The 11941-nt window shown below is 41.7% G+C and overlaps 1 protein-coding gene across 9 annotated transcripts in view; it reads right to left on the reverse strand.

Moving 5' to 3' along the window:
* Window positions 1–11941, reverse strand: part of ago4 (argonaute RISC component 4) — a 30158-nt gene that overhangs the window by 17549 nt on the left and 668 nt on the right. For 5 of the 9 annotated variants that reach the window (XM_080443172.1, XM_080443176.1, XM_080443171.1 and 2 more), the window contains exons 2-6: window positions 5070–5250; window positions 2563–2683; window positions 1656–1837; window positions 1133–1269; window positions 117–275 (exon numbers count right to left, since the gene is read on the reverse strand). In XM_080443172.1, the coding sequence (XP_080299298.1) occupies window positions 117–275; window positions 1133–1269; window positions 1656–1837; window positions 2563–2683; window positions 5070–5250 (780 nt within the window). The remainder of the gene's footprint in view (window positions 1–116; window positions 276–1132; window positions 1270–1655; window positions 1838–2562; window positions 2684–5069; window positions 5251–11941) is intronic. The other 4 variants (XM_080443178.1, XM_080443177.1, XM_080443175.1 and 1 more) reach the window with 1 other exon arrangement.

An 11941-nucleotide genomic window follows, 5' to 3' on the forward strand; every position in this document is an offset into this window, starting at 1 on the left:
CCGTTGGTGTGCTTTAAGACCTACATGTATCGTGTGGATGCAGTGCAATTGTGTGCAAGTGTGTAATGCAGAAGCACAAAATAAATATTGAGATTGCTTTGAAGGCCCACACCCACCACTAAACTGGGAGTTGGGCCCACCTCTTATTTCCTTGGTGAATTTGACACGCTGAGAGTCTGTAAGCGGTTTAGTTTGCTCGTTGATGTTCTGGATGTCTAGGACCTCGCACATGAATTCTATCACAGGCTGGGCACGGTAGAATGCTGTGGCCGACACTGTAGGAAACACAAAAATCAATCAAGCATGCAGGAAAATAACTCTAGTCATCATGATTGACATTTTTGGCTGCACCTGTTAAGTATGTCCATTGCAAGTTATTTGTTCCACCTTGAAAATATGACTGAAAAGGTTTTAAGGTGTCTAAACTCTAAACAGTGGGGCTATTTTCGTTCTCTGCAAGAAATCAATTAGTAATTAAAATAATTTAAAATTCACATATGATCACAGAAAGCAGTCCACACTGCAGGATGGGAGAAACGCTCAATCGAATTATTCATTGTATTAGGCTTGAATGGAGGAAACTGTGGGGGAAGTGACATGGTTTACACAAGTATATTGAACAAGGAGAGGTCAGATACATTACATTGAGGTACGGCATCTAAAGAGCCCATACTCGTTTCTGATGGGCAATATGGGCTAAGACAGTCCACAGTCAACTGTCTCTTTAGATACCTAATTACAATTACATAGTGCCGATTATTTGACAAAGGTTGCAATAATTACAAATAATTTGTTTATTTATATCATATGCTTGTCCACACGGCTCCCATTGACTTCAATGGATACCATCAAACTATCGGTTCCAGTCCTGCTTGCCTCACAGTGCCCACGAGGTGTTCTGTGTGACCTCTCCTCTTTCAATATACTCCTTGGGTGTACATCTCATTGTCATCACATAAGAATCAGTCAGACTGCCATCGATTACCAGCATGCAAACACATGAATGGAGTTCTTTTTGCAGGGCACAACAGACAGAAACTGCATGATAGGACAGGATGTAACCATCATACATTTGATAGAATATCATTTGCATCAATAGCAGTGCACACCCACATTACCCTAAAGGCCTTACCATCGATGTTAAGCATCATGTTCCACATGGCAGGTCGGACGGACTGATGGAAGCCAAACCACACCTCTCTGCCTCCTCCCAGTGGGTGGTAGTAGCCCTCTGGAGGGGAGAAAAATGAACGCCCCACTGGAGTGTACCTGGACACACCAAACACAATGGCTGGTTAAGGAACTGAATAAAACATCCCTAACCCAAGTCTATCTGAATCTGAATCTAATCTGAAAGTCTAGTGGGAACATTTTAATAAATTTGTTTGCAAAATAGACTAGCTTATAATATAAAATAAGCCGTATTTGTTATTCTTGTTATTTTATTGCAGATCCTCAGAGAAGAATTCCAAATGCCAAAGAAAGACTGAGAAAGAAAAGATGATTCAAACTAATAAATAGGCATGGCATATCTATACATCAATACATCCAATGGCATATGTTATTATTGCTAGCCCTGTGCATAGAACAAGGAAAGGAGACATTCATGAATAAGGTGTGAAAAGGCCCATTAGATAATGGAAAGTGGTAGGCACCTCATGGAAGGAAGGTGCCGTGTGATAACATCCAGCGCTTGAACAGAATCCTCAGGGACCTCACTAACGTGACCCGTCAGGGCTTCCAGCAGATTCTGAAGGCTCACCACAGATACCCACTGAAGAGACACCTTGAACGTCTGGTCTTTTCCCTCACCAGGCAGGGTCACCTCTAGATCCACCTACCGGTTTATAAATCAGAGGAGAAAGGGCAGATGGAGAGGGCAGGGGAGGGGATAGTGAAAGAGAAGACACAAAACCATAAGGAATAGGCGTAGGCAGTGAGGCATTATACGTACTGTAAATGATAGGGGAGGTGGCAGTCTATTTGAAACTAAAACTCAATGTCCCCGTTACCTTTAGGTGAAACTGAAGACAAAAACAATTTACTTGCCTACCATTCCCTTAATGAAATTGACCACCATAATTCAATTTTAAATGAGAACTCGATTTTGGTGTTGTGGGCCATATTGAAACGGCCGCCACTTTGCTCTTATGTCGTACTCGGGGGGTGGGGTTTCACATCCACCAAGTAAGAGTGGTAAGAATAAAGGTCCTGACACACTGGGAGCTTTAATTTTGTGCGAATAATTCACATATTTTAAACTGCTGTTAGTGTCATGAGTACATCCACACAGACCCTGATTACATAGCGATAAAGCAACTTCATTTATTTTCGAATGAGGTTGATTATTCACTTCGAATAAAATCATCAACCTGCATGAATGAGTCATCACCAAATTAACACTTTGATGTGAAATATTAGCATTTCTGAACTGTTTATTCGGCACGCTCCTGGTGTGTGCATTTATGTACAAACCAGGCAATAAAACACAAATATTTTGATGTTCCAAAGAGTTGACCATGTGTCTGGGACTCTGGGCGCAGGAGTTTAATCAGGACCTACCCTGTCTCTCCCTATGGGTAATGGATGGGCCGTGTACATGTTCCTCTTCCCGTCATAGCCAGGCTGTCGGTCTCCAAAGATCTGCATCTTGAAGTGCCGCACCATGGTGTCCACCACTTCCCTGTCAAGATGACGAACACAGAAGTCAAGACACACACAAACCATAATGACACAGTACAGGCCTAAATGTTATGTCCAATATTAGAACAGGAGATGCTCCATATGTCTCTGCAGCAAAAGCTTTTCAAATATACACAGTTTTTTCTAACCTCATACACACAGTGTGACTGGATCAGGTATGTTACAGACAGAAAGTGTAAGTGTAGCTACATACGCGTTTGTCCCTTTTCCTCTTAAATTTAGCCTAAATCATAAGCTCAGTTAAAAATGTTTGCATGGTTAACTACAATATTAGGCTAGGGAAAATAAACAAACAGTGTGACATGCAATCTGAGTTAAAATGTACAAACTAGCTCCATTTTAAACAATCAGCTACTACTATAGCAATACACAGTCTTTTTTTTACTCCCTTCTCCCCAATTTAGTCATTATGCCCATTAATTCATCCCCACACACATTTCGATGTGTTGCCACTGCCACTGGCTCACCTGCCAGTGAGGAGCCCCTACCGAGAGGACATAAAGAGCCTCCGTCCTACTCCTCCCGCCCAACACTCCCTGTTGACAGGTGCTGCCCCAGCTTGTAGGCAGTGACAAATATTATCCTCCCTACCCGGCTTTCATCCCTAAAACACCCCGCACCGCAGTGGAATCGAACCCCCAGACTCCGTGGTGGTGGGAAGGTACTTTCACCACTGCACCATACACCACCGTAAGCACCCCAGCAATGAAAGCTCTTAACCCATTAAGACCTGAGGCCGCTTTTAAAAATGTTCTAAATCCTAAAAGTTTTTCGGGAAAAATTAAAAAAAACATTTTCACGATTTTTCAAAAATAGCAGATCTACAAGCTCATAGTGCCGCGCTATGAGCTTGTATATCTGCTATTTTTGAATAGCCAAAGAAATCTAAAGTGACACAGATGCGTTGCAGGTCTTAATGGGTTAACAGCAGTCTCTCCAACGTTACCCAGATAGAAGTGCAGCAAGAGGCCAAGTGACAGCATTATACGTCATTAATCGGTGGAATGAAGTTATTGAGGATGTCTGCTTCAACAAATGAATGACATGCGTCCATGACCTGCCTTGTATCTTTATTCCTGAGCGACGTGGGTCGAGCAAACTACAATATGCCATGTCAGGAGACGGACGGCCCAGCTTGAGAAATTAATGCAATGAGTGACCTCTCTGCAGGTATAAAATACGAGCTCACAAACTTTTATACGCAGTCATTTTCCTTCCTATGTGGAAATATGGCCTCTAATGAATTTTATTTTTTCTTCTTCATATACACTCTGGATAGACCCAGTGGACAGACCCTTTCACACCCTAATACACACGTTCATAGGTAAAGCTATTTCAGCAGGTTCACACTGCTTAAGAACAAAATGGTTCTCATTGCTGATACATGCAACCCGGTCCTTTACAGTTATGAACACCTCCGTTTATAGGAAACAAAATATTTCTCAACTTAGCACTAGGCTGAGCCCCCATCTAACATGTTTACAGTCTTGATGTCTCCCAATCTGATCTGCCGATTTAGATTGTCATAGCCAGGACAGGACAGCTTGGTGTGTCAAGGCATTTTCTCTCTTCTCCTGACATGCCCAGAGATGTTACCTACTGTACAACCTACTGTAAATGCCCTTATGCACCAGCTCACATGCTGCTCACATCCGGCTCCAGATATCATTTCACAGCGTTACATTACACATTAGAATGCATCACACACACTGGTATCAGATCTCTCTCTCATGTCTGTAATCTGTAAAATGCAGATTGGTGCACTTAAAACCTTCCATAACCATGAAAGATTACATTGGTATTGACCGTTCGTGAGGACCAAAAAACAAAACCAGGAGGGGAAAAAATATTTTGTGATATTGGTCCGAAAAAAATCTATGTTGAAGCATCACTACTTCTAGGTTATTACAAGTTCAAATTTAGAAAATGTTCTGCTTGTCTAACTTCAGAGGTACTCTACTGACACATTTTTTATCTTTATACCAATCATATCCCACAGTGCTGCCCACAGAGGAGCGCAGAGGGGGAGCAGTTAGGGGTTAAGTGTCTTGCTCAGGGACACTTCGACACATTGCTGAGAGCTGGAATCGTACCTGGGCCCTGCGAGGTCCTAGGCGTGCTCACTAACCATTCAGCTATGGCTTTGATTGATTGACGTACTTTATTTAGTAAGACATGAGAACAACAGTACATGGAAGTACAAATTCACAATACAAGGTCTACTAAACTGGAAGGCTCATAAAGCACTAAGCTTGTTTAAAATGAGATCCACACGCTGCCCCTAATGAATTCCAGTGTTTTTAAAAAAAGCCATATATCCGGTATAAATGTAATGCCTTTCAGACACTCAGTGTCGGTGTATTTACCTGTTGACCCTCCGGGGACGTTTCTCAGGCTTGATGTCGATATCATAGTGATAGACATCAATCTTGGGAATCTGCACCTGGAAGTGGTTGGCCAAAAGGCGAATGGGTTTCCCCACAGTGCCGAGTCCCGGACGCCGTGGCGGCTGGAACAGAGAGGGAGGGGTAGGAACCTGAGGAGGGCCTGGAGTAGAGAGAAAACATATTTAGAATCACAAATATGTACATCATGCAATAGAACAACCCAAGTTCTCCTATATGGTCTTTTATGAACAGCCTTGACATGCAAATCAATAATCTATAGTATTTTCCCACCCAAAGCTCCGTGAATTTACCAGCAGCATGAAGGAGCTCAGTTCTAAGGACAGAGTGATATCAGAAAAAGAGTGAGCTTGGGATTCATTTTGCTTGTAAACCATGGGCATATATTATATATATATATATATATATATATATACACACATACACATACACATACACACATACATATATAGGGCAATGAATGGTTTAACTTAGATCATGGAGCTCATAATTCTGTACATACAATGTTTCATTATATATATCTACTTTCAATGTATTTTTATCACCATTTTAGTACTACTCCATCTTATTTTGGTAAAATACTAAACAAATAAATGAACACTTTGATTGATCCTGTCTCTGGCCCATGAACTAGATAGGTCAACAAGGGGCTCCCTCAACAATGACCGTCAATTACCCTGCAGCCCCTCCCAGCCGCACCCAGACACATAGGGCATCCACCCTACACGGCCCAGACAAAGACCAAACTCCTCTCAGACAGACAGCAGCAGGGCCATATGGGGGGGGACAAGCCATGAGGCTGGGATTTACCGTTAACACACCACACACACAGGCACCATCCCACACATATGCATACGCAGACCACCTCACACAGCTACCTATGTCGTTACATACCATCCCCCACCCGGACACTCAGCTGGTGCTTCAGTCGTGCAAGAGCGAACGTCTAACCTAGCAGAGGTTAGCATAGGATACTGGCAACAGTGAAGATACGTCAGATGCATCAAGCGCTAATTTGGCGTTTCATCTCGTCATTTAAACATGAAAGCCATCACCTGAGAAAGGTATATCATAAGAGTCCATGTAGGTGCACATCAATAAAATTGTGTAGTGTAAAAGAAACAGCATGTATGTATTTCTAGTCTAAATTCAAAAGCACGCTAGCAGATATAAGTGGGAAGCAAAAACAAATATTCTAAAAATTCTGAACAGGAAGAGTACGTGATGTAGCCTTGGAACTCCTGGTAGTCAAAAGTGTAGCATGGAAACGAGGGTTGGGTGGCAGGGGAGGGGATGCAGAGTCGCTTAATGCTTTTGTCAACTGACAGCTAGGGGGCTGTGGGGGGTCTTGAACTCCATGCACCAACACGCTCCAGTTAGCAAGTGAAGCGCGAGAGCAAGGACAATAATTGGGACCCTCCCCATAGTTTCCTAAAAACACGCTCCTCAACATGCCCTCATCCACCCTGGGCCCCAATAGAGAACCCCTTACTCCCTCCCTCCCTCCCTCCTTCTCTGTAGAAAGAAGCCCATTTGCTTTCTAATATTAATATTCTTTGGGGTTTCAAATTAGTTTTTGCGTACAATACACTATGAAAGACAAACGTCAATTTCCAGTGATCTCTCTTTTCTTTTTCTGCAGGTTCCACCTGTTGGCAGTTGGGCTACCGAGGATGTATTGACAATTAGCATGACATTGTCCTAGGACCTAGGACAATGGTCGGTGGCTGTTTTTTTTTTCAACCAAGAAAGGTATACAATTTGAATGTACTAGTGAACATTTTTTAGGTTACATGGCGTATAACATTTTTCATTCAGCACACAAATAAAAAGCTACAAAGACCGAATTGTAGGATTCCATCTGACACTTCCTTTTAGACAAATCAAGGTAAAAGCAGACCTCCTATTTGTATTTTAATTGTATTTTTCGGTTTTGTTTTTCATATTGTTACTATGTATAGTATGTATATCTGTGTAATGTCTATTTGCTCTGTTTTTATTTGATTACTTACAGGCATTTTAACACAAGAGCCATACTGATGTTATGTTTATATAATTGAAAATCCCAATAAATATATTGTTTTAAAAAAAAAGAAGCAGACCTCCGTTTTTAAATGTATGCTAGGTTGGAAAGCAAGCCACATTTGATGGTAAATGAGTAAATAAAGTTTACTGTTTCTTACTCAGTGGTGGCTGCAAATGAATGAGCCAACATGCTCGGAAGATCTGAGGTTCGGTTCACCAATGAAGCATTTGAGTGCATTTCTTGTTGTTGCCTTTTCTTTAAATTATCAAATAAAGTCTACCAGGCCTGGAAAGTCTGCCTCTCCAGCTAAAGCCCCCTGCTAAATTATGCCAAATAGAGAAGCAACAAGCTGCTCAGGGTGGAAACTGAAAGTACAGTATGTGTGTGTGGGGGGTAGGCATGTTGGTGGATACTGCAGGTAGGCTACTTTTGGCATATTCATGTCAGGTTCTATAACAGGAATGTTGACGTGTAAAGTGTACACTTTTGCATGTATTCACTGACTACAGGACGGACTGTGGATTACGCGAGCCATGCACGTGGAGCACGGTTAGGCCAGGGTCTTCCTCTTCCGTTTTCACCAAAAACAGTGCTGTCCCTATATATAGACACCAGCTGCCACGCTGCAAGGGTGGCGGGTATGAGTGAGCAGGGCTCTCTCCGGACAGATTTTACACTGGTGGCAGTGCTGCCACTAAGTTTTCAGTTAGTGGCAGTAGCACAGAATTTGGCCACACAGAAAAGTGGATTTTTTTGGAGGTATTTCACATGAAATCAAAGTACGTACAAAAAATGTTGTTAAAACAGTAATAAGGTACAACAATTATTTTGTATTAACATAATGTAAAACAAACATAAAAGTGCCCCCATTTAAAGTGCATACTGTACTGGCTGTGCCTGTAGTTTATCTACATGGAATCAGTTTCTGCTGACTCTGGTGTTAACTTAAGGAGGTGGTGGGGTATTTTTCTTAATGAAAAACATGTTGATATGCTTCCTTATTCTTAATGTATGAGAGCTGAGCAATGATGACTTACAATCGAACAGTCTAGGTTGCTACTTTGCACAGAAGAAAGTCATAGTATACTATACCGTGTGAGAGAGACACAAACAAATGCCACCAGTGAGTAGTTCAAGAGGTCGACAATGAGGATAATAACTAATCAAACAAAACCAGCCAACCATTTGACCAAAATATGATGACTTTAGATTTTAAATTAAAAAAAAACACCAGTGAAAGTCAAAGGTGGGACTGGACAGATTTACAGTAACAAATGCCACCAAACCAGTGGTACTCTGGAGCCCTGACTTAAAGTGCATAACTGTATATGTTGGGTGTGCATGTGTGTCACTGCACAGAATGCTAGGACCCGTCCCTTCTCAACAACCAAACACGTCTTTTCCTCCTAGTTTGCCCCATAATGGCGGGCAACCCAAAGAAAGAGAAACTAAACACAACCACTGTGTGTGTGTGTGTGTGTGTGTGTGTGTGTGTGTGTGTGTGTGTGTGTGTGTGTGTGTGTGTGTGTGTGTGTGTGTGTGTGTGTGTGTGTGTGTGTGTGTGTGTGTGTGTGTGTGTTTCTACATTTAGCAGCAAGTAAATTTAGCAACAGTATATCAATTTAACCACTTAAACCCCAATACCTATATACTTTGTTGATCAGGGCCCCCCCAAGGGTCTGTACTTAGCCCCCTACTTTTTTCCCTCTACACCAAATCTGTTTGGAGAAAATAGTAGATACTAGTACAAGCTCAGGTTAGCCCATGACATGCCCAGAATAGGGATGCTAGGGTTCATGTGGTTAAAACCGTCTTCACACTTCAACCTGTTTAGAACAGATGTGGAAACCAAGATTAAAGCCATCCGGCATCCACTTCTATAATTGCAGCAGAAACCTTCCTGCTCCTCAAGTAGTTTCACAAAACAGTAGAAAACAATCTCTCACACATGAGATTTCAGCTCTATAACATAACAAAGCAAGTGTCTTAATTGACACTTATTCCTCATGCTAATTGATATACCATTAACATTTTGGAATACATTAGCCTAGTATCCAACAACAAGTTCTGTACGGGGAACATAGTGAAGCTGTTGTCGGCTATATTTTTAAGTATCATCACTAAAGAGGCATTGCACCAGGCAGTAGAAAATGCAAACAGCGTTTGGAGAATACTAATTGAATGAGTGTTGTGTGTCAGTTGAATTGCTATACTGTGTATCAAGGTAAATAACCAAGCAAGCATGATTTGGAGACCCTCTTGCTGACTATTTCCCCTTAAACCAAACAAAATAATAGAACTTAACAATACAGTAATACACTGCCCCCCCCCTCCTTCATAATGCAAGTCCTTAAGAGAGGGGTTGAGTTAGGTCATCTCATCTGTGACATGCATCAGCTACACTGTAAGTGAACTTCATGATGAATGGCAGACATACTGGACGGAAGCAAGTGTCTATAAAGACTCTTTCAGCTTGGGTCCATCCATCCCCTAACTACATTAAATGAGCATTGCAATATTCACTTTGCACACACTGTAAATTGAATATGAACTTCTTTTTTCTCTTTCTTTTTTTCGGGGAGGGGGAGTTTTTTTTTTTTTTTTTGGGGTACTCAGTCAGAATATCAATTTGATTCACACAGAGAATCTATATCCGTATTATGTAGGCCAAGAACTGGTCATATCAGTGTGTACGCAAGTCCAGACTGACACACAGGCTTAACCTGAGCAAGAGGATGATGAGTCAGAGCCTACAAGGAGTGAGCACGGAACAGCGTGCGTGCACACCCACACACACCTGCAAATCACCTGGATTAGGACACTACACAATGACATGAGACAGAAAAGGGTCTGCTGCCAAAGGCGTACCTGACATTCACAAGACAGTAGTATCTAGTTGTACGTTTAGCAATGTGTAACCACCAAAACAAATCACATTCACATGTGCATTTGTATTTTGTTTTTGGAACAGGGAATTCAGATTATGTCCATCTCGAATCTCGATCTGTCAATAAAAGTGGTAATAAATAATTCTGTGTGGTTCTTTGGGGTCAAACCTAAATAATTCCAAGTTCCAACCACTGAAGCTGGGTCACTGAGTACACATTTGGGAAGACATTCTCTACAACTAAACCATGGGAGGTCCTATTGTTTAACCATAACATGACAAGACATCCAGCTGCTGTGTGTATCCTTGCAAACACTGATGTCAAATCCTTTCTCTATAAAAATGGTAGGAAACCAACTCTTCCGCATCTGCTGGCCAGGGTGACAGATGGATTCCAAAATCATCTAGCATTAACCAATTTAAACATAATGGATGAATTGGCTTTAATGACAATTTACCTTCTGAAGTGGCTGGTGTAGATTGATTTTACCAGCAACTATCACACCAGTAATTCTGAGAGATGGGTGAGTGAGTGCATGTTTCAAGGTACAGGAACGTTAGAGAATCTCCCTAATTATGTTTGTTGTAATGGTGGTTCAATAGTAGTGAATTGTAGTTCACACACCTGGGGAGGGATATGCATCCCCCACAAATGCTTCAGCCCAATGCAATAGATTTCATGTTGCTTAATTGGCTTTTTTAAATAGGTGATTCAAAGGCAGTTCCTTTTCCATCTGGTTAATTGTCAGGATTCCTCTATTTAGGTTATGGTTGGCCATGCTTAGACACTGCAAGTAAACAAAAATAAAATGTCTCTACTGTCCATATTACAGATGATCTATACATAGGGTTATCTCCGCATTATCTCAGTTTCTCACATGCATCCTACTACATATTCTAATGGACACGCCAAGAAGAAAAAGGAATTATGATAAACCCTTTGATGATGAATTAAAATGCTGAATGAGTGTATAGTGTGCAGTATGGCTTTCCCCATCCTATCATATAGTGTACTGAATCACTGCAAAGACAAGGTGCCCTTTTTTATATCGCATTAATCACTATCATTTAAACAATATTATTATGCTGGCCAGCAAATCATATCGACAAAAAACGCCACCCATTGTAAATTATTTACTGAACACACTAGTGCTCCATTCATGTGTGTGTGCAGTACAGGCGCAGGATTTCTTCACAAGGAGAGGCAACGCTGGCGCGTAAACCAATGACAGCTAAATATAAAATAATGAATTACAGCAGACTGTGATGGTCTGTCATGCCAGGGTATCCATGTCTTGTTAAACGTGGTATTTTCGATCGTTTTCATTTCGACTCTTCGTCTTTCTTTGGCGGACACACACACACACACACACACACACACACACACCATGCACGGGGGAGGCACGGTTTCTAATGACAATCGTTTCCAATTATGCTTTAAAATACACACGACCTCTCATTCAAGGAAATTTCTTATAATTGACAGGTGTATAATTTGACTGCGTCGTGTTGTGCTTACATCAAAGCACTCTGTAGCCTAATCCGTTTCTTATAAAAAACATAAATAAACAGATATCAACGTAAACACACACGACGCGGAAGGAAGGAGGAAGGTCCTAGTTAAATCCCCCACACCACACACACATAAATACACACACACACACACACAATGCCAGAGCTACCACACGAGCCCGTACTACGTGATTCAGATCAATGCACTGTGGGGCAGACATTCCTTTCATTTGTAACACATTCCACTATAATCTCGTTGGACTCTCGGTGTGTTCGGTGTATGAACAACGTGTCAACAACACAAGGCTGGGCCGCATCTATAAAGCTCTATCGTATCGGTTGTTGTTTTTTCTCTCTTTCCCCCAATGCTTTCCTGGCGTCGGAGAGGCAGTGTTGCCAGGTTGTGCG

This window comes from Gymnoscopelus braueri (genome assembly GCF_963280865.1).
Source record: "Gymnoscopelus braueri genome assembly, chromosome: 11".
NCBI classification, from domain to species: Eukaryota; Metazoa; Chordata; class Actinopteri; order Myctophiformes; family Myctophidae; genus Gymnoscopelus; species Gymnoscopelus braueri.